This window comes from Euleptes europaea, chromosome 8, assembly GCF_029931775.1.
Source record: "Euleptes europaea isolate rEulEur1 chromosome 8, rEulEur1.hap1, whole genome shotgun sequence".
NCBI lineage: Eukaryota > Metazoa > Chordata > Lepidosauria > Squamata > Sphaerodactylidae > Euleptes > Euleptes europaea.
In genome coordinates this window covers 73,700,138-73,723,028 of record NC_079319.1, presented here as the reverse complement: position 1 = coordinate 73,723,028, position 22,891 = coordinate 73,700,138, and the positions used below count along the sequence as shown (strand labels likewise).

Here is a 22,891-nt window from a genome sequence, read left to right as displayed (position 1 = left end):
TAAAACCACCTACCAAAAACCTAAGACATTTTGAAAGTGTAATCTTTCCCTGGCAGGCCTCTACCTTGCAGGGTAAGCGTTGCACTCAATTTTGGAGTGAGTTGGGAGAGGATTGCCCTTATCTTCCCCCTGGAGCTCAATCTTTTGAAAGGGCTGGTGGCAGCTACTCCTTGGACTTGGGGCGAAAGCCTGGAGTTCAAGGTTTTGTCTTTAGGAAAACATCTGACCAATCCAAAGCAGCCTCCAACTGGTGGAGACAGGTTGGGGAGCTCTTTGACAACATAGCCTTTCTGTAAATGAGAAGCCTTTGTCCTCTGGATCATGCCCCAAGTCTGTGATGCAGCAGAGTCTTTCGATTTTGGTGGCTAGCTAGTTACAATTATTCTTTCTATAGCATGATAATGTTGCTTGTTTTTCCTTTGTTATCCTCCTGTGCAGATGTATGAAGAAATTATGAAAGCACTTGAGAAAGCAGCAAAGGATGACTCTGTTATAACAGTACTGACAGGTACTTTCATTGTCTGTTCAGCCAAGTGTATTTTTCTTTGGCTTATATTTTCAACATATAATACATATCCCATTCCTTATGAAAAACAAGACAAGTTAAGTAGGTGTTGTTATTTATGCACAGTGATCTGCGGAACAGGTTGTCAGCCGCTACATTGATTTTTGTACTAGGCCTTGTAGAACTTCAAGCAGAATAGAAGGTTTGGATACAGCACATATAACTTAGTAAAAGCCTCTTTTTAACATTTTTAAATGCTCTTTCATTTATACAAGAACACTTACACAGGTGGAAAGCGACTGCAGGAGACAGGCCATTTTTCTTGAAAAAAATTGAATTTTGTAAAAAAAAAAATGAAACCAATACCTATTAGATCCATTTAGAGCTGATATTGTATTACTTATTATTACACTTCAAGAATATAAAATTGTCATGTACATTAGCACATGCAAGTATACTGTTTGGTGTATTTATGACTAAAAGTATAGTTTTGTTCAGACAATAACTATATATATATATGCCCAGTGTTAGATGTGTGGAGTAACATTTGGGTTGCCAGGTCCCTCTTTGCCACCGGCGGGAGATTTTGGGGGCGGAGCCTGAGGAGGGAGGGGTTTGGGGAGGGGCTTCAATGCCATAGAGTTCAATTGCCAAAGCGGCCGTTTTTCTCCAGGTGATCTGATCTCTATCGGCTGGAGATCAGTTGAATTAGCAGGAGATCTCCTGCTACTACCTGGCAGTTGGCAGCCCTAAGTAACATGGTGCTGTACTTAAGCATATCTTAGCTTTTGCCAATTGCGAAAATAGAAAAAAGAGTTGATGATGGAAATATCAATATTAAAAAAGGAGTTGAATACAGTCCCCTCCAGTCAGTGTTATCCAGAAACACAAAAAGCTCCATTTTTAGGAACAGCTTCAAAAATAAATATATTATCTAATTCTAAATATGGCCACAAATGTTCCATTACACCACATAATGATGCAGTCTGGACATGTTTCTAGATACCTGGGGAGAGCCCCAGATTTGCAAACAGGCAGACAGACAAATAGGGAGGCTTGAATTTTTCCTGAAATGGAGAATGGTGATCGAGATCTCCTGAAGTCTTGCAAGGTCACAGTCCCCATGTGAAGTTGCCTAGCAACCAAGGCCTTGGAGCCTCAGCCTAGGAAATTCCAGCAGCAGTGGCTAGGGAAGGAACACAAAGTGGTGGACAGGTTAAAGCAGAGAAAAGATTAGGATGAAAAAGAGAGTGGAAAACTGGGGAGGAGAGGAAAGGTTGGGGGAAAGGGGTCAGTGAAAGGGGAAGAGTGGTTAGAAGAAGGGAGGAATGGGAAATGGTTGGGGAGGTTGAAAAGAAAAAGAGAGGAAAACAGGTAGGGTTGCCAGCTGTGGGTTGGGAACTACCTGGAGATTTTGGGGGTGGAGCCTGAGGAGGGCAGAGTTTGGGAAGGGGAGGTATAATGTCATAGAGTCCATCTTCCAAAGCGGCCATTTTCTCCAGGTGAACTGATCTCTTTTGTCTGGAGATCATTTGTAATAGCAGGAGATCTCCAGCCATCGCCTGGAAGTTGGCAACCCTAATAATAGGGTGGGTGGGCAGACACAAGCCTGCAAAGAGAGAGTGTAAAACCTGCGGTTGGGGGAGAACCTGGGGAGGGAAAACAGAGAGGAAAATGGGGTGACAGTGGAGAAAAGCCTACAAAGAGTGAGAGAGCAGGAAATGGGAGGGCTGGGGGGAAAGAGAGGAAGGAGAAGAAAATGGGGATGAATTAAAACCCTACAAATATTGTAAGTTGTATAGTGAGAAAAGTCTTGAGAAAGGGGTTATGGGGGAAAGGAGGGTGGAGAAAAATCTAGGAAGAGAGAAGTAATAAAAAACACTGAACGGGGAAAGCTAGAAAAGAGAGGGTGAAATGGGAGGGAGAGAAGCCTGGAAAATGAGAGTAGAAAAGCAGTGAGGAGAGAAAACCCTTGAGCGAAAGAGAGAGGGAAAGGAGGGCAGCCTGAAAAGAGACAGAGAGTGGGAGCCAGTGTGGAGGGATGGGATTTCCCTCCCCATTTAATTTTTTGCATCCCCAGCTTGAATATTTATAATGAAGGCTAAGAAGGTTGAAAGTGCTTTGCAAGAGGTCTAGTTTCCCCAACGTGTCTGTACCTTTGCCCACCTGACAGCTTGCAAAATTATATATTTTCTTATATAGTTTTTAATGTAGCTAAATGTAGTATAATGTAGCTGAGCCAATTCCCCCTCCCTTAGGATTGCGCTATTAGTAGGTTTTTTTAAAAAAATTCTTTGAGTCAAAATGGGTCTTGAGTCCTGCTGACTTCAATGAAGAAAGGAAGCATGTGCGTAAACATCTCTCATCTGACATCAAAAGTGCAGACCTTTTGCTGTATTGTGTCAGTAATAAACTGAATGTTCAGTTTAAACAGCTCCTGCAAACATTATTTGGTTATTTTCCATTTGACTGTTTCACATGATCAGAATTCTTGATATGTGTTTGTCTGCAGGAAGTGGAGATTACTACTGTAGTGGAAACGACCTGAACAACTTTGCCAATGTCTCAGCAGGTGGAATAAAGGAAATGGCAGATAGTGGTGCAGAGCTGCTCAAGTAAGCCTTGTTTCAAATTATGTTGACCTGCACAGGAGACATCATAAAGTGTGTGGCAGGAGAGAAAGAAAGCAGTACTAAGATTTTAAGAATTAAGACATGAAATCTGTAGCCTGATTTTTAAAAGGTAAAGGTCCCCTGTGCAAGCACCAGGTCATTCCTGACCCATGGGGTGATGTCACATCCCGACGTTTCCTAGGCAGACTTTGTTTACGGGGTGGTTTGCCAGTGCCTTCCCCAGTCATCTTCCCTTTATCCCCAGCAAGCTGGGTACTCATTTGAGTCAACCTTGAGCCGGCTACCTGAAACCGACTTCCATCGGGATCGAACTCAGGTCGTGAGCAGAGCTTGGACTTCAGTACTGCAGCTTACCACTCTGTACCACGAGGCTCACTAGCCTAATTTTTGCTTAGATTTAATTCTCACTGAGTTCAGTGAGTTTACCCCCAAATAAGCATGCATATGATTGCAGGTAAAAATGACTTTTCAGTATCAGAATCCAGTGCCTTAGTCTTAGGAACAAAATTAACATATGTATTTTAAGTAAATACATTTTAAAAAATGGCCCGGAATAATACAATTTATATTACAGATGATTTCTGAAGATGGGAGAGTTTTTCATTCCCCTGTTCAGGGCAAGGAGTGGGAGGTCTCTACTTTAATCATTACTAATAAAAATCATTATTAATCATTACGAATAAAAAGCCGTGACCTGAATAGCCCCAGGCTACCCTGATCTCGTTAGAGCTCAGAAGCTAAGCAGGGTCGGTCCTGGTTACTGTTTGGATGGGCAACCTCCAAGAAACACCAGGGTCATGCATGACACAGAAGCAGACAATGGCAAACCACCCTCCGAACATCTCTTGCCTTGAATACCCTATAGGATCGCCATAAGTAAGCTGTGACTTGACGGCACGCACATACACACACACACAATAAAAAGACAGTTAAGAAGAACCTTCTAAATCTGTGTGAAAAAGGGATCTCAGACCAGGTGAGACCTATGCTCTGTAGACATGCCCTTGGGGATGAAACATGCTCTTAGTTAAGATGTTGATGATGGTCATCATCATTAACAACAACATAATCTAACTAACATTTCATCAGATATTATGCTGTTATTCAAGAGCTGAAAAATGCAGGACTAAGGGAACTTCCCTATGACCAGTGCTCTGGATCAGTGTGCTGATCACTCTCGATCCATGTGTTTTCTGGCAAGGAGGGAATCTTCTTGATGATCTCTCCTAATCCAGGCAGTGGAGCTTCCATCTCCCCACATCAGGAACTACCTATTTTATGAGGTGTTTCCTGTTTGTGCTACCATCACTGACTTCAACCACCCTAAAGGGGTAGGGAGAAACCAAGACTGTGAATCCACAGCACTCATGGAAACCAGTGGCCTAGGATAGCCAATAGTAGCTGCTGCCCAATCACTGGATTTGGGCTTTCAGATGCACACATCACACTGATTGAGAGGAGCAAAAATTTGCACTCAACTGCATCTTAAAACGTCTCTATTTGTGCAATTCTGCCCAAAGTATTATGTTTGTAATTTATTTACTCTTACAGGCTGCCTTTTCGTAATTAATTTTACAAGGCAAGGTAGCCATATATTTTTGCTCGTTTCAAAGTGTTGTTTTAGCGAAAAAACGTTAAAATAATTAACAGAAATGAAAGGGGGCAGCCGGCTCCATTCTGAGACCATTACAATCACCGCTGAAACTGACCAGAGAGGAAGCCTATGAGGCATGGATGGGAGGGACAGCCGGCTCTGTTCCTGAGATCATTACGCTCGCTACCAAAACTGACCAAAATGGCTTCTCTGGGAGGTGTTGGATGAGGCAGGGACAAGCGAGAATGGACAGGGAAGAGAAACCCCGAAGTTAAGACTATTCACAGAAATTGCCTCGATTAGCTTCGCTTTTGGATCGAGACAATATTTAAAATAGTGCGAAAACATGAAAACACAGGACAAGTTCGCGGAGGCTGCGAAGCGACTTCTGAAGGTTGGATAAATCACGAATAATCCAAAGAAAGCCCTGAAGCAGTCCCAAGGTGATCGGTAGGCTAAGTAACCAAGCATGAATGGCCACTATGCTTGAGAATGAGAAGATCTATTACTGATAAGTGGAATAGGAAACATTCAGAACTTGGAAGGCGATTTCTGTCACTCTTGTCACTTCCACCCTCCCACTTTGCTCCTGTATGCTGTTCATGAGGGTTCTCTGGCACACACACCCCAGCAAATGGAGGGAGCTAAGGGGCAAACTACACATTAAGGTTTTTAACGAACTGGGTCTACTGCGGGAAATGACTTAAAAAATAAAGGAGAGCCAAAACAGGCTCAAAACTCTATCGTGGGAAGGGGGGCTCTTGCCTTCCCCCTCAAGCCCTTTTCCAATGCAGGAAAGGTGCTGAGAGGAGTTGTTAGCAGCAAAACTAGGGAAATAACTCCCTCCTGGTGCTGTTTCAGCAGAGGAAAATGGCTTGGGTGGGAAGGCAGGAGCTTTTCTTCCCCCTACAGCACTGTTCCACCCCATTTGGACTCATTCATTTTTTAAAAGCCATTTCCCACAGCTGCTGTATGCTGCGGGAACCCTGAGTTGGGTTCAGGGAATCCAGACCCAAGTTGTTCAAAACCCAAACATGTAGGTTGGCCCTTAGTGAGCTGCAGAAGGAAAGGAAACTGGAAAAGTTCCACTCTGCTGCACCAGCAGATCTTTTTAGATACTGGCACTGTCCATAGTTTTTATGATTCATGTAAAGAATGGGTACTAAGGAAGAATATTCATACAAGACAAAAAGGAATAGAAAAGTTTAGCATTTGCATTGGGTATTTTCAAATTATTTGGCACTGTTCATTTAGGGATGATGGAATGTCCCAATTATTACATTGTGTGGCATTATTCCAGTTTGTTGTGATAAGGGTCAAATTACTGGCAGTGAGGAAGATGATTTCGTTGCCACACAATCAAATTCTGTTCCTGTCTCTTTTCAGAAACTTTGTCAAGCATTTTATTGATTTTCCTAAGCCATTAATTGCTGTGGTGAATGGGCCAGCTGTTGGAATCTCTGTAACTGTCCTTGGGCTTTTTGACATGGTGTATGCTACTGACAGGGTAAGTCATAACTGCACAACAAACTTAAACTGATTGTCATTTACCGTTCCCAAAGAGCTTGTCGTTCTAGGGATACAAGGAGAGATTGCTGTGGGGAGTATGGCGGGGGGGTGCCTATACCTGAGATGCAGTAGTTCTTCTGCCAGGTTCCCCTCCCGCCATTCTATAGGGTTAATTAAGAACATAAGAAAAGCCATGCTGGATCAGACCAAGGCCTATCAAGTCCAGCAGTCTGTTCACACAGTGGCCAACCAGATGCCTCTAGGAAGCCCACAAACATGACAACTGCAGCAGCATCCTTCCTGTGTTCCACAGCACCTAATATATTAGGCATGCTCCTCTGATCCTGGAGAGAATAGGTATGCATCATGACTAGTACCCATTTTGACTAGTAGCCATGGATAGCCCTCTCCTTCATGAACATGTCCATTCCCCTCTTAAAGCCTTCCAAGTTGGCAGCCATCTTTTGCACTATTGTTTCCCAATATGAAGCCTTCATAGAAAGAGAAGTTACTTTATGGCTGTATGTGTTTATTTAGTTTGTAGATTGCCTTTCGTTCCTGAGGGAACTTCAAGGCAGTTGTCAGCATCGAACAGTAATAAACTACAGTAGAACTCATTAAAAAAAAACTAGGATGGGTGCTTAGCTATCCTGCCTGCTGGTACAAAATGTAACCATTACAAATTATGCCTGAAAAAGGCTCCTTTACAAGCTTATATAATAATAATAATAATTTATTAATACTAAAGATGCCAATACAGGTATTGTATTGTTGTTGTTGTATTAATACGGTCACTAACCAGCAAAAACAAACAACCAATCAAGCAAACAACAACAGCCACAATAGATAATATGAAAACCATAACAACAGCTACTACTGCTACTACAAATAATCTAAACCTAAATATTACATATTATGTGTATGAGTGAAATTTATATAAACATCGTATAACTTGGTGTGACCCCCTTAATATTTTGAGCAATAAAGTATTTCTGTTCATCTGAATGGCTTCTATGCAGTAACACATTGGGACTGCGCAGGCGCAGGCCAGCCACGGATAAGATTTGTCAGCTTCTAGCAAAATCTAAAAGAGAGAGTTCCCCCTCCCCTTGGGGCATGCAATCTGCCCGCCCACGGTCACATGACCCAAGGGGGAGGGAGCACTCTTCCCTCCAGTTCTCTTTCTGCCGCCATGGAGAGAGAACGTGTCAGCACCTCTCTCTAGCCATGGAGCCCAAAAAAGCTTCACTTTTCAAAAAGTGTTCTGTGTGTGGTACTAAAATGGCTAAGAATGATACCCACACTGAATGCCTTCTTTGTTTGGGCGAAGCCCACATTCCGGCTGCTTGTAAGAACTGTTCTAAACTTACAAATAAAGCCTTGAGGGTTCGTTCCACTCGACTACTTTCTCACCTCTACAAAGAATCACTTCGTCCACAAGGTCGTTCTGCTGAACCTGGTACTTCGACTGGTAATTCCCAGTCTGAGGCGGGACCCACTATAAAGAAAAAGTTTGGCGCTTCTAAAAAGCCTTCCTCAGTAGTTATTCGGCCAGCAAAATTTATCGCTCCGGTCTCTCAAGATGGCCACGACCGCGGTTCACCGCACCATGCTTCCCGCTCAAAGTCGCCTCGGCGTCATTCACCTTCAAAATCACCGAAGCCCCTTCGACGCCGATCGCCTTCAGCGTCTCCTCGACGCCGTTCCCAAGACAAGTCGCCGCGTTCGCCTCGTCTGCTCGGGTTGCAAGCCCCTGACAAATCTGCGCAGCAGTCTATTGTCATTGAGGATTCACCTCCTCGTTCCCTGGCTACCCCCTCGGCTCCAGTCCCGAGCAGGGCCCAGGAAGACTCGGCTGAGTTTAAGTGGCACCTCCTTCATCTGTACAAAGATGTCCCTCCGGTGCTTTCCGAAGTCCCCAGGGCCCGATGATAAAGGGCCTGGGACACAGCCTGCAGAGATCCAGGTCGGTGCCATCCAAATGCCTCAACCCGCGACTGCCCTTCAGGACTCCCAACAATCGGTCGAAAAGACCCAAGCTGAGTCTCCGAAGGGTTCGTCTCATCTGGAGCCCGGGCAACGACCTTGGCACCGATCACTCTCTGCGCCACTCTCACTCCCCGGCTTCATCCGATACAGCTCGACGTCGATCACTTTCGGCTCGTCGTTCTACCTGTCGGAGTCGATCTCCCTCTCAGTGCCGAGCTGATCGTCGGAGTCGTTCCGCGTCCCGTCGGAGCCGATCTCCTCGACACCGAACCGGTCGTCGAAGTCGATCTTCTTCTCGATGCTGAACCAGTCGTCGAAGTCAATCTTCTTCTCGACGCCGACCCAGTCCTCGAAGTCGATCTTCCTCTCGACGTCGACCCAGCCATTGGAGTCGATCTTCCTCTCGACGTCGACCCAGCCGTTGGAGTCGAACCTTCATTCGAGGACACTGTTGGGGACTAAACCGATTTCTCCCACGGGAGATGTCCGTTTATATGCGGAGCAACTTATCCGCATGGCGAAAGCCCTCAAAATTGAGTTTAAGCCGGAGGATTCCGACCCTATTGATGATATCATGGATATCCTCCATAACCCTGATGTAGGTCCAGTAGCTCTTCCTATGATTAAGAGCATCCTGGAAGTGATCCATACCAACTGGGCTAAACCAGCTTCGGTACCCTCTTCCACCAGACGTGTAGAGAATCTCTACAAGATTCGCAGGGAAGGTGGAGAATTCCTTTATCAGCATCCCTCTCCCAATTCAGTTATTGTTGAGTCCTTGCCTGGTAAATATAGGTCTGGAGCACACTCGTCCCCACAGGACAAGGAAGGCTGTAAATTAGACATCCTTGCCAGGAAAGTTTACACTTCCTCATTTGTGGGCCTCCGCATAGCCAATTTCCTTGCCGTTATTGCCAGGTACCAATACGCCCATTGGGATCGTATTTCCCCCCAAATCTCCACCCTTCCGGATGACCAACGGCCTTCGGCTATGGCCATTCAGGCTGAAGGCATGTCGTTAGCACGCCAACAACTCACGGCTGCTCGCCATGTGGCAGACTCCTCTAGCAAGGCCATTGCTTCGGCTGTAGTTATCCGTAGGCATGCCGGGCTGCGACAATCAGCTCTCCCCTTTGACACCCGAGCCCGTATTGAGAACCTCCCTTTTGAAGGGACGTCCTTATTCAGCGACCAAACTGATATTTTCTTGGATCGCTTGAAGAAAAACAAATGCTAAGTTGCTAGGGGTTGCTCCCCCAGCTCCTACCTTAAAACGGTGTTATTTTGGTCGTCAGACCAATCAGCCTTCCCGCCCTTACCGTTTCCAGGGTTCTTTCCATCAGTCCTCCTTCCGCCTGTCCTTTTCCCGCCCGCAGCAAGACAGGAAATTTCCACCCAAACCGAGGGCCCGCAGAGGCCCCAGGGGTTCTCCAGGCCACTTTAACAAGCAGAAGCAGGCATGGCTAGTCATGTCTACTTGTTTTCTTGATCGCCTCTTGGTTTGCTATTACCACTCTTGGTTTGCTATTACCACTGATGTTTGGGTTCTCAAGATAATAAATGTTGGTTACTTTATAGAATTTGATACTTTGCCTCCATACAGGCCTGCGGGCCACGTCCACCCGCCGGCTCCTGAATTACTTGTACAAGAGGTTGACACTCTTCTTTCCAAGGGGGCCGTTTCTGAGATCCCACCTTCAGATCAACGGCATGGGTTTTACTCCCGCTTCTTTCTTGTTGATAAAAAGGGGGGAGGAAAACGCCCTATCCTGGATCTCCAGGATCTGAATGTTTTTGTTAAGACCAGGAAGTTCCGTATGCTTTCGCTTCTGGAAGTCCTTCCCCTCCTGGATTCACATATGTGGTTTGTGGTGTTAGATCTCCACGATGCCTATTTCCATATTGCTATTCACAAAGAGTGTCGCCAGTACCTGAGGTTTGAATGCAATGGGAAATGTTATCAATACAACATGCTGCCTTTCGGGTTGTCCACAGCTCCCAGGACATTCATGAAATGCCTTGCAGTGGTAGTAGCCCATCTAACCCTGAAGGGTTGCGTGATATTTCCCTACCTTGACGACTGGCTGGTAGTGGGTCAGTCACAGTCAGAATTGTCCATACAAGTGGATCTTATCCTTTCAGTCCTCCACAACCTGGGTCTTTTAGTTAATTTTTCCAAATCTAAACTCGTACCCGCACAGGTTCAGACCTTGGAGCACAGATTGATGCTGCTCAAGCTAGAGCCTTCCTTCCTGTGCAAAGGGCCCGAGCCATCCAAAAAATGGTGGCTCGGTTTACGCAAAAACGATTTCAAACGGCCCTTGGTATACAGAAGTTGTTAGGCCTCATGGCCTCTACTACGGCTGTAGTGGAGTTTGCACGTCTCCGTATGCGCCCGCTTCAAAATTGGTTCCTCCGGGCGTTTAGGCTTAATGTCGATCCCCAACACAAACGCCTTTCCATCCCTAGACATGTCATTTCTTCCTTGCAATGGTGGGCACACAATGTCAACATCCTTTCAGGTGTCCCCTTCCATCATCCTTCTCCCCAGGGATTCCTTTACACGGATGCTTCCCTATCAGGATGGGGGGCCCATTGTGGTAATCTTACGGCCCGGGGTACCTGGTCTCCCTTAGAATCCCGGTTGCATATTAACTTGTTGGAGCTGCGTGCCATCCGTCTCGCTCTGTCTTCATTCGCAGGGCACCTAGACGGACAGCATATTCAGATCACCACAGACAGCTCTACCGCCCAGTTCTATCTAAACAAACAGGGTGGCACAGGGTCCGTTTCGCTATCCAAGGAAGCCAGCGACATCTGGGAATGGGCCATAGCTCACCCGCTACTCTTTTAGCAATTCACATTACGGGCAAGAACAACACCTTAGCAGATGCTCTGAGCCGACTTCCCAATCAAGCGCACAAGCTCACCCTAAGCAGCGAGTGCCTCCATCAGATATTCCGCCTTTGGGGTTACCCTCAAGTAGACCTTTTTGCCACATACCTCAACTCAGTGTGTCCCAGGTTCTGTTCGAGGGCGGGAGTTGGTCCGGGCTCAATGGGAGATGCCTTCCAGGCAATTTGGAATGGGGCCCTGTTTTATCTTTTTTCCCCATTCCCCCTGCTCCACAGGGCACTGGCCAAAGTGAACTACGACAAGACAGATGCCATCATTGTCACTCCGTTTTGGCCCAGGAGGTTGTGGTTCGCAGTGCTCATGTCACTTGCACAAGGGAATTACATTCTTCTACCGAAGGATCCCTCTCACTTCTCCCTGGATCTGCAGCTTGCAGCCTGGAGGGTAATGCCCCAGGGCAGTGGTCTGACAGGGTAGCTAAGGTTCTGCTATACTCACTTAGGTCTTCCACACGGCGGTCTTATGACGCTAAATGGAGACACTTCTCTGATTGGGCTAAAGTTATTAATGTTTCACCAATCAACTGCCCACTGGCTGTTGTATTTGATTACCTTCTATCTCTAAAAGATGCTGGTTTATCTAATTCTTCAATTAAAGTTTATTTAGCCGCAATATCGGCTTTTCACCCAGATATTGACTCCTTCTCAGTTTTTTCTCACCCCCCTTCCAAAAAGTTTTTGAAGGGTCTCAATAAATTGTATCCTCCCGTTACTCCACCAGTTCGCCAGTGGAGTCTCTCCTTGGTCCTGTCACAGCTCATGAAACCTCCGTTTGAGCCGTTAGCTACCTGTGAATTAGCCCTCCTATCCTTTAAGGTGGCCTTTTCGGTCGCCATTACCTCGGCAAGGAGGGTGAGCGACATCTCAGCACTCTCCCACTCCCCTCCTTATACTCAGTTCCACTCGGATAGGGTGGTATTGAAACCCAAGATTTCCTTTTTACCTAAGGTTGTCTCAGCCTTCCACCTTACACAGGACATTGTCCTTCCCGTTTTTTCCCCTCACCCACCCTCTGATGCTGATAGAGCATTACATTCCCTTGATGTCCGCAGAGCCCTTCTTTTTTACATTAAAAGGTCTCAGGACTTCCATAAAGATGACAACCTTTTTGTTTGCTTCGGCGGACACCGCAAGGGTCGTCGTGCTTCTCCTCAGACCCTCTCGAGGTAGATCACGTCAACCATCAAAATGGCATATGAGTTTGCTCACCAGGAGTGCCCTCCTATGATCAAAGCGCATTCTACCAGAACGTATGCGGCTTCCATCGCCTTTTCCTCTAAGATAGATCTCCGGGACATCTGTAAGGCTGGTCCACCTGGTCCACGCCCTCTACGTTTATGAAACACTATGCTATGGATGTGGACTCGGCAAGAGATGCAGCCGTGGGACGTGCCCTATTGCAGTCTTTATTTCTGTGACTGTCCCACACCCTCCGTCCTGGTAAGCGAGCTCGCTACTCTCCCAATGTGGGACTGCATAGAAGCCATTCAGATGAAAAACAGAGTTTCACTTACCTGTAACTATTGTTCATCTGATGGATCTTCTATGCAGTAACACATTCCCTCCCTCCTTCCCCGCTGTGGGACCGTTCCGATGGCCTGGCCTAATGGTCGGTTCCGTGGTGGCAGGTTGGAGAACTGGAAGGGTGCTCCCTCCCCCTTGGGTCATGTGGCAGTGGGCGGGGAGATTGCATGCCCCAAGGGGAGGGGGAGCTCTCTCTTTTAGATTTTGCTAGAAGCTGACAAATCTTATCAGTGGCTGGCCTGCGCAGTCCCAATGTGTTACTGCATAGAAGATCCATCAGATGAACAACAGTTACAGGTAAGTGAAACTCTGTTTTTACTCTTATCCTGTCAGGGTACGACGTATTTTAATAGCTGCAGCACAGAATTTAGGAGTCAAGAATGTAAACTGTGATTTTTCATCAGTTAAGAGCTTCTTAGCCAGAAGCTCATCTGGTTGGTCAGGGCAAGTGTTAATCAAAGGGGAAAGAAACTTTGTGCGGACTTCTTGGTAGAATGAGCAGTGTATCAAGACATGTTTTGAAGTTTCTATATCCCCTGACCCACAAGGGCAAAGCCTTTCTGCTATAGGGGCCTTCTTATATCTTCCCTCCAATACCGCCGAAGGTAAGACCTGGCACCTAGCAAGGGTGAAAGCTTTCCTATGATTGATAAGTTCTAATTTGGAAAGATATGGTGCGGGGGAGACTATGTACCTAGATTTTTCAGGTGATAGGAAAAGGTGATCTCCCGAGAACTGCCTGACGTTCTATGTCATTCACCCTTTGCTTCAGAAGGCATATTGCCTGATCTTGACCCTGCTCCAACAAGGCAAATGGAGAGAAGCCCAGCCTTTCTATTTTGTTGTAAACTGCCTTAAGCCATAAGGACTGGAAGTTGTCCTGCAAGATCAAAGGCAACAGGCCTTGAGGGTTAAGATTTAATTTGAGCTCTACGAGCTGATCAATGAGTCAGTGACCTGGAGTCTCTTCCATCACTGCCCTCTTTGCGCTCCCTTCTTCCACTCCAGGCTGTTGGGCAAATGATTTCTATGAGAATGGGGTGGGGGGTCCTCAGCTTGCCTCTTCTGTTGTTCCTCTGGGACTGCAAGCTGGAACTGGGAAGAAAGGTACTGCATTCAGAGATCCAATATAATCCTGGTTAAATCAAAATGAGCATGAACCTAGCTTCTGCTAGGCTAAGACTTGTGCTCAGCACATCCTCCGTCACCCTTCCCTTCTCACACAAGAGCACAATGAAGGAATTTGGTGTTTAACACTAAGGTTATTTATTCATGGGAGTTTTACCTGAGGTTTGTTGCTGGCTGGACCCACACTTTCCTTTTGGGAGTCTATGCACCAATAGTCTTCACGCTCAAATAAGTCCCCGCCCCTTTAAATGCTGCTTTTTAATTGGCTTACTTGTAGTGCTTACTGTGAGAGAAAATTCCCCCCAACCCAACTGCCGCATAAAAAAGCATTTTAAGAACAACAACAACAAAGGAGCAATCTGAAAGGGGTGGGGGTGGGGAGAAATCCAAGCCTCATTTTTAAAAAGCCTGCTCAGAAAGGGCTCCCAGGAAACATTTGAATCCCCACCTCTTTACATGCTGCTTTGTAATTGGCTGTAAGAGAAACCAAGCTTGCATGTCCCAGGCTTTACCTTATGCATGGGGATTTCACCTGAGCTGAGCCTAGAGATGGAAGAATCGGGTTAATAGAGGAACAGGAAGTCCCAGGATTTATTAGGGCTGGCAGCGAGGTCATCTCTAATGGATGGAAAACTCATGTATAACTCCAAGGAACAACTGAGACAGACTGAGGGTGAACATGAGTGAAAGTACCCATGCATAAATGACTTAACTCTGGTTAACCATAACATACAAACACAGGAGGGCAGCATAACAGGAGTTAGTTTTATCCATGCAATCTGAGATTCCCAACCAGGGTGTAGTCCTGGTTTAAGTTCCCAGTTAGCAGAAGGAAAACTAACCCTGGTTAAGTGATGCTCCTGTATTCATACATTACAACTGACCAGAGTTCTTCATAACCCACCATTCCTTCACCATGCTCTGCAGAAGAAGGGAGGAGGGAGAAGGCAGCACTTGTCCGATAATCCTGGTTCATGCACACTTTTATATAACTGTGGTTTACTGGATGTCTGAATGCTGCCAGAATATAGCTTCTCCATTGTCTGGTTTGCATTGGTTTTCTCCTAGCTGCTGAAGCTCAGTTAAGCGGAGGATTTCCATGAGGTGTAGGTATAAAATGTTTTGATTACATGTCCGATTAGAAATGTTGTAGTAGTACAGTTACACTGCTATATGAGAGGTTGTCTTCTATTATTTGCAAATTCAGTACATTTAGGATATAAAATACCTCTTAGTCAAGCAAGTTGTTTGACCTAAAATGGCTTCAGAACTATTGCAAAGACTTAAAAGATGTATTGGCATTGATTTCACATGAGCTGTGTCATGCATGCGAAGCACTTGGACTTTACTATGTTAATTATATATCCAAAGCGACCTTTGGCCTTATTGTGGATAACTTGGGAATCATTAACTGTTTCTGAGAAGTCAAGGTGGGCCTCAGTTATCCTTTGTATTCCATAAAAGTCACAAAACATGACTTTTGTCTCCAGAGCCATGCATGTCGCCTAACTGCATTTAAAAGCCCTCTAAGGCAATTGTCATTATTACCTGAGGTTTATAAAGCCTCCATCTGAAAAAAAAACAAATTACTGTTTCGGGTCTTCATGTTAAATGAAGAATCTACTTTTTTTCTTTTTACACAGGCTACGTTTCACACTCCCTTTAGCAATCTGGGTCAGAGTCCAGAAGGATGTTCCTCATATGTATTTCCAAAAATTATGGGCTTAGCAAAGGTGAGATCCTGTTAAAATTCAGGATTCTGTATGATATGTTTCTGTTCTGTAGCTGTCCAGGCTCATTCGTTCATAAGAAAAACTAATCGATGGTTTATTTTTTAAAAAGCATTTCCTGATTTTGCTCAGACAGATTTGTTAAATGTAACTCCCCCTGCTGCCGCCCAGGTTCCCCAATATTCCACATACAAATATTTGAACATGAAGTCTCTATAACGTTCCTAGGAACCTTCATAAGTTGGGGGAATAGCTTACCACTGCAGTGGCATCTCCCCCATTCCCCTACTCAGAACATCTGAAGAGCTAGTGAAAGGAACCAAGCTATATAGCCGCAAGCACAGTATTGTGAGGATGAATGCTTTCTAGGTTTGTGCTGAGTTGGATATGGAAGCTACCTTAAAGCTCACAGACCAATCATTTTTTGTGCTATCTATAACACTCTTGGTATGCTACTTGCTTAGAGTTGACAGCTCCAGGTTGGGAAATACCTAAAGATTTTGGGGGCGGAGCCTGAAGAGGGTGGGGTTTGGAGAGGGGAGGGGCTTCAGTGCCATAGAGTCCAATTGCCAAAGCGGCCATTTTCTCCAGGGGAACTGATCTCTGCCACCTGGAGATCAGTTGTAATAGCGGGAGATTTCCAGCCACCACCTGGAGGTTGACAACCCTATACATGCTAGCTTAGGCGGGTAGATGATGGCTATTTGTTTAGTATATTTATATTCCACCTTTCTCAGCTAACAATACACAGAGGAAAAAACAAAACAGAATGAACAAGGGAGGGAGGGTAGGCTTCCCATTGCCAGGCAGATATTCAGTCTTCTAGCTGAAATGTTCAGCACTAGGCTCTGACCCTAAGAGCCCTGCATCCCGCATCTCTGGGCATGCCCAGGCCTTACATATCTGTGTGTTGACAGGAGAACAAACTCAGCAAGATGTTACTCAGCTGCTGCTAACCAGCCGGATCTTCTCCAGTTCCTCCCCTTATTTTGTCTACTTTCTTTAGCACAAAATGGCCTTCCTGCCTCATAGCACAGGTAGCATACCAAGTGTGTTATAGCCAAAAATGTTGTCTGAGACTTCGTATGTCTCGATTCAGATGTAGTGGCAAACCATGGATTGCCATCATGTGAATGAGCCTCCTGGAGACACTTGACCGTTTCCTCCATCTTCATACCCTTTGCAAATGGCCAGATAATTAGAACCTCCTGGGTTTGTGGCAAACTATAATTTGCTGTCACACCTGAACTGGTTTACACTTTCCCTTCAAACAGGGCCAGTTTACTGCCTGAGTGACCCAGTTAGTTGGGGCACCAAATTGGAAGGGGGTGCCACCTGGAAGGAGGTGACAGGTATTGCTTGTGCTGTCTGTCGTCTCCCAGGCCTGGTCCAAAGCAAACTGCAGTCCATGGGAGAAGTCACACCTTCCCTTTCCACTGATGCCGTGGCTGCCCAGCTCCAAGGACTCATAGACGCTCTCTGTAGTGCCTTGGAGCTGGGTCTGCCTAGATGTGGAGGGCTGGCATGCTCCCTTTAAATTTTTGCTGATGCTGCCCAACTGCAAAGGAGGAGGGATATTCCCCCACCACATTTGTGGCACTGCCATCCAGCTCCAGGACAGGCTGATTTGGAGACAGGCAGCAACGGCACATGTGTGTGGAAGTATGTGCATCCTCTTGTGCTGTGCTCTCTCCCCCCCCAAAAAAAAAAAATTAGGGGGCAAAAAAAGTTAAACCAACCTTGCTTTTTAATCAGGTTTCCAAACATTTTAATCCTGATTTAGAATCCTGGACTGCAAGAAAAATGCAGGCTGTAGTTTGCCAGCTCAGACATAGCAGTGAACTATTGTGTTCCATGAAAGCAGAAATAATCCATTAGCCGGTGGCTTGTGAGGAGAGCTAGAGGAGGGAATGCATGAACCCACAAATCTCCAGGTTTAGTTATGTTAACAGAAAACCATCGTTTGACCTAAGCTCTGTAGCTTTTGCACCCAGATTGATACTATCCTAGAAAGCAAACATCCTAATAAGACTGTCCACGCTCCAGAACAAATATAGAACAGAATACCAAAATTAACAGAAGGCAGTTGACAACAAATTAGACTGGAAAGCTGCTTTCCCCCCTTTTTTTTCTGCTTGCCTATCATATATATTTTTTTGCAAGCTACAATGTCTTGTTTTCCTTTCAGGCAACTGAGATGCTACTTTTCAACAAGAAGCTGACCGCTGCAGAAGCGTGTTCACAGGGGCTTGTTACGGAAATTTTCCCTGACAACGCCTTCCAAAAGGAAGTGTGGGAAAGGCTAAAAGCTTACGCAAGTCTCCCAAGAAATGTCAGTATTAAAAATATATAGTGCGCATATCCAGAGTTTGGAAACATGTGGTATGACCAGCCTCCTAGTACACAGATGCAGTGGGACTGCCATGCAGCCAACCATTTGCTCAAGAGTATCTCCATGGGTGGCATTGTACCTCATAAGAATTTCATAGCTTGATGATTTTGCCTATGCACATGCAAATTAGGATGTTTCTGAGATTTCTAAACTTAAAACTTTTTCTGCAGTTCAGAAATGTCTCATTCAACAAAATATTGCTCTCATTCGTTCTCATAGCTACCCTATGAGATAGGTCACCCTATTTCACACACATGAAGCTGGTTTATACCATTGGTCCATCAGGGTCAGTACTGTCTACTCTGACTGGCAGCAAGTCTCTCCAGGGTCTCTGGTGAGGTCTTCTGCATCATCTACTACCTGTTCCTTTCAAATTGAGATGCCATGGATTATACCTGGGATGTTCTACATGCAAAGAATTGAGCTACGGCTCTGCCCCATTCTACATATTGAGACTGAGGCCAAGACTTGGCAGGGGTTTTAAACCAAATCTGGCAGGTGACTTCTTTTTTGTAATAAATGCCAGGGCTTGTTTATTTTTAAGTCCCATTTGAAAAAATCCCAATAGGTTGTAACACTATCGGTTGGTTTAAGCTTATCCTACTGACTTTTCAGAATTTGGCAGTCCTATTGAGAGCCAGCGTGGGTGACCTTGGATTCCCCACTCCTACACATGAAGCCAGCTGGGTGACCTTGGGCTAGCCACAGCTCTTAGAGCTCTCTCAGACCCACCTCCCTCACACGGTGTCTGTTTTGGGGAGGGGAAGGGAAGGTGATTGTAAGCCAGTTTGATTCTTCCTTAAGTGGTAGAGAAAGTTGTTATATCAAAACCAACTCTTCTCCTTTTCCTTCTTCTTTGGACCCTCTGCATTTTGTTGCTCTCAGAATTGCTCAGAAAACACTTAAGACACAAAAGGGACTGGGCCAATCAGTTTCTATGCTGGAATCTAAGTAGTTGCCACTATTTTCACCATTTCTGTATTATCAGTCTAGGTAGAGGCTCCTGGGGATCCACTAACAGTTTGTCTGCACACAGATGAAAGTCTGCGCACACCTTCATGATTTAATTCAGGTGGTTTTCCTATCTACCAAACATTGCACATAAAAGTGTAGCGTTATTTGAGCTTGACCTTGGGAAGGCTATTTAGGCCTGACAGCAGTCAAGAATCTTCAAACACCTAAGGAAAACAATTAAACAAACTGTTTTTAGGAAAACCAAACATTTATCCTAGTTCATAGCTTGAGTTAGCCTAGATACTGAAATTGCCAAAAAAAATTGGACAAAGCAGTATTTAAAAACTGAAACATATCTAAAGTCCTGTCCAAAAGCATTTTTTTACAAAATCTTCTAAAATACCGCTGGCATAGACTCAGCTGGGCTTCGCTGGGCAATGTGTAACAGTGATTTTGGATGACCAGTGAGGTCCTTGTTGCTTGCCCCTGGCCAAGCAAGTCTTTCTATTTTAGGCAGGGTCTGTGTCCGAGATCTGAAAGGATGGGAGGATTCGTTGAAGGAAGAATCACCCGAGGACTGGAAGACCAAAGCTATTTAGAGTTCTAAACATTTGTCTATCTCTCAGGTCTTTTAAAAAATCCTCACATCATTTTCTGCCAGTCAGTAAGGATAAAAATTCATTCTTAGACATTGGCTTTCATCTGTCACATTCATCTGCATTTAAAAAAACAAAACAAAAACCAGATACTTTAATGGCTTCCCTCCCACAGAGGACTCTTATTTTCAGTCACCTTACTGATAACATTTTAATTCATATTTCGATGGGAATTTTGCCACGTGGAAATAACAGTATGGGATTTCAGTGGGAACTGCATGTGCTTAGTTTACCTGGAGATCATGTGTATGGTATACATGAAATGTGTGCTGTTATGCAGGAATGAATGCTACACTAAAAAATGCATAAGCAGCCGACATCCCTTGCTCTACACTGTTTCCTACCTGTTTTGCTTTCTATAAGAGCAGTCTTGATTCTGATAAAGCAGAGAAAAATTATCCTGCCATACTTTAAAGTCTATCCGTTCATAACTGGAGTTGCTCTCAGGAAGTTAATACCATAAATCACACATCCTGAATAATGCACTTTCAGTTCCCTTTCAGTGCACTTTGCAGCTGTATTTTACTGTGCGAAACGACAAAATCCACTTGCAAACGATCTTTAAAGTGGATTGAAAGTGGACTGAAAGTGCATTATTCAGGATGTGTGAAAGTGCCCAAGAACTCTTACAATGTAATCCTAAATAGTCACACCTTTCTAATCCTGTTGACTTCAATGGATTTAGAAGGGTATAACTAGGGTTGCCAGGGCTCTCTTTGCCATCGGCGGGAGGTTTTGGAGGCGAAGCCTGAGGAGGGCGGGGTTTTGGGAGGGGAGGGACTTCAATGCCATAGACTCCAGTTGCCAAAGCAGACATTTTCTCCAGGTGAACTGATTTCTATCAGTTGTAATAGCAGGAGATCTCCAGCTAGTACCGGGAGGTTGGTAACTCTAGGTAAAACTCTGTTTAGGATTGCACTGTTTGGAGGGCCACTCCTTACCAAGCATTCCCTCTGCAAATGTGTTCCAAACAAGGGCATGCATCCAGTCTTCCTCTAGCCTAAGGAGCTTCTTCTACTTCAAGTGACCTTATGTTGGAGGAAGAGTTACTTAGGCTAGAGGAAAGCTCTCTTCCAGCTCCTTAGGCTGGAAGAGTGGTAGGATACGGGTAGGATCCAGCCTAGTATTTATTGGTTAAAGGCAATCCATGGAGGTTTTTGCAGAGGGGATAGTTTGTTGCAGAAGAAACAAAGAACATCTTACAAATTGGCCTTTAATTCATAAATGCTTATACTAAAATTTCAAAAAGTGTTAGTCTTTCATGTGTTACAAGATTTGTTTGTGTTTTGGGGGGAAAATCAGTGGGAGAGGACACACCTCTTCCCCTATCTGCTGTTCCCCTCTCCCCCCCCCCCCCGCCATTCCTCCTCCAGTTGACCTTAATCCAGCCTCACAGTTTGGCTGGGTGAAGGGTTGCAGGGAGGAAAGCATCAGGGCAAGGGAAAGAGGTTAAGCACCTCCTTCCCACCTGCCAATTTACCCCTGCAATCCCCCTTCCCTTACATTAGCATTACCAGGCAAACTTGTTTTTTGGAACCTCATGTATGCCTTATAATGTGTAGCTCCAGTTCCAGAATAATAATCCAGTTTCGGAATGGCATGTTCCGCACTAACTGTGGGGTTTCATTTCCATTCTTTCTGTAGTCCCTGGCAATCTCCAAGCAGTTACTCCGAAGCATGGAAAAGGAGAAGCTGCATGAAGTTAATTCTCGGGAGTGTGAGTGTCTCAAAGAAAGATGGCTCTCCGATGAGTGCATGAGTGCTGTAATGAGCTTCTTGAAGAAGAAATCAAAACTCTAATCTCTTGCCCAACTGTGCAAAATAGATTTCTGTAAAACTAATTTCTATCCCTTTTTCCTACAAGAACAAATGTCCCTAACTTAATACTCCTGGTAAGTATCTAAGATGGTGCCTTAATTTTGACAGGGGTGATCTGTTTATTGTATTAATGACGGGGTTGGTTGAGACATTAATGGTACCCCCCTCAGATCTTTATCCCTTTTGTATCTGGACATGAATTTATGATACCAAACAAATCGCATATTCTGGCTTGGGCCGCGAGATGGGAAAGCTCTTACTGCTTTGCATGCTGAGCGAATCTCTTTGAATACAACAGCAACTGTTTGCTTTCCAAAAGGGGTCACTGATGCAATGTCACCAAATTTTGCAAGCTCTTGAATAACTGATTGCTGGTCAAGTTGGACTGAAATGCTGTTTGGTGTCCACCTATTGAAGAAGGGGACAAAAGAAGAAGACTGACATTATTTGTATTAGTAGAAAATCTGAATAAAAGTATTCATTTACAAAGGCTTGTTTATGGACCAAGAGTTTATGGCCTTTTATACAAGACTGTTTCCCTCACGGTCACACACCCCCCCGACTGCTTCGGGGCTTTGCTTTGATTATGCATGCCTTTTCTGACCGTCAGAGGTCATCTCGCTCTCCCCATGCGTTTTGCTGGGCATCCAGAAAACACGAGCAGAATGCGCACTCGTGGGGAGAGAGGCCATTTATGCATGGGAGGTTTTGCCTTGGAATTGCCACTCTCTAGATGCACATCCGAATTCTCAAAACTCAACAATAAGCCCCCATGAAGAGTTTTGAGACTTTGGATGGGTAAAATGTGCATCTAGAGAGTGGCAAATCCAAGGCAAAACCTCCCCATGCATAAATGGCCTGAGGCCACCTCTAATGGTTGGAAAAGGCATGCATAATCAAAGCAAAGCCCTGAAGCAGTTGGGGGTGACCGCGCAGGGAACAGCCTTGCATAAAAGGCCTATGAGTATATGCCAGTTCCATGTGTTTTATTATTTGCTATGGCACTTGATGTGTATCACAAGTGAATATAGTTCTTTGGAAACGGTTTACTGGGCAGACACTTGTGACATCTCCACTAAGGCAGAGGAGCTATAAAGTATGAAAGTATGTGTAGAGGGATTTTTTTAGCATTTTTTAAAAAACTACTAAAGGCTAAAATGAGAGCTATGTGAAAAGATTTGAATAAGCAGTCTCATTCTGCAGACCCTCCTGGTGTATTCTTATCTGTCTTGCAGGATTTGCTACCTGCTCGTAAGATCTTGGCATGTGGTTATAAGTTGAATTTATGGCACATGTTGTTCCAACTAAACTATTTGTTTTTAACTCGACATTGAATTGTGTTTTCCGCCTCTGGCCACCCTGACACAATGTTCAGTCACTTGGCAGGTTAGGTGTCTGTACATCTGGGGAAGAATTGAAGTTTTGCTCATCCTTGTATGGCAGTGTTTCACTGAGCCTCACACTGAAAAATGAAATGCTCTCATTCATGGACAAGGCGTGTTTCCCAACTACAAAACTGCTACACAGCTACTACTCAGAAGAGT

At 45.0% G+C, this 22,891-nt stretch overlaps 1 protein-coding gene across 1 annotated transcript in view; it reads left to right on the top strand.

Annotated features, from left to right (window-relative positions):
• LOC130482025 (enoyl-CoA delta isomerase 2-like) overlaps positions 1-21,402 on the top strand; it is a 56,723-nt gene extending 35,321 nt beyond the window's left edge. The window contains exons 5-10 of the mRNA XM_056854832.1: positions 439-508; positions 3,018-3,120; positions 6,119-6,239; positions 15,441-15,530; positions 17,716-17,859; positions 21,174-21,402. Coding sequence (XP_056710810.1) covers positions 439-508; positions 3,018-3,120; positions 6,119-6,239; positions 15,441-15,530; positions 17,716-17,859; positions 21,174-21,329 — 684 coding nt within the window. The 3' untranslated portion in view covers positions 21,330-21,402. The remainder of the gene's footprint in view (positions 1-438; positions 509-3,017; positions 3,121-6,118; positions 6,240-15,440; positions 15,531-17,715; positions 17,860-21,173) is intronic.
• Positions 21,403-22,891: the final 1,489 nt, after the last annotated feature.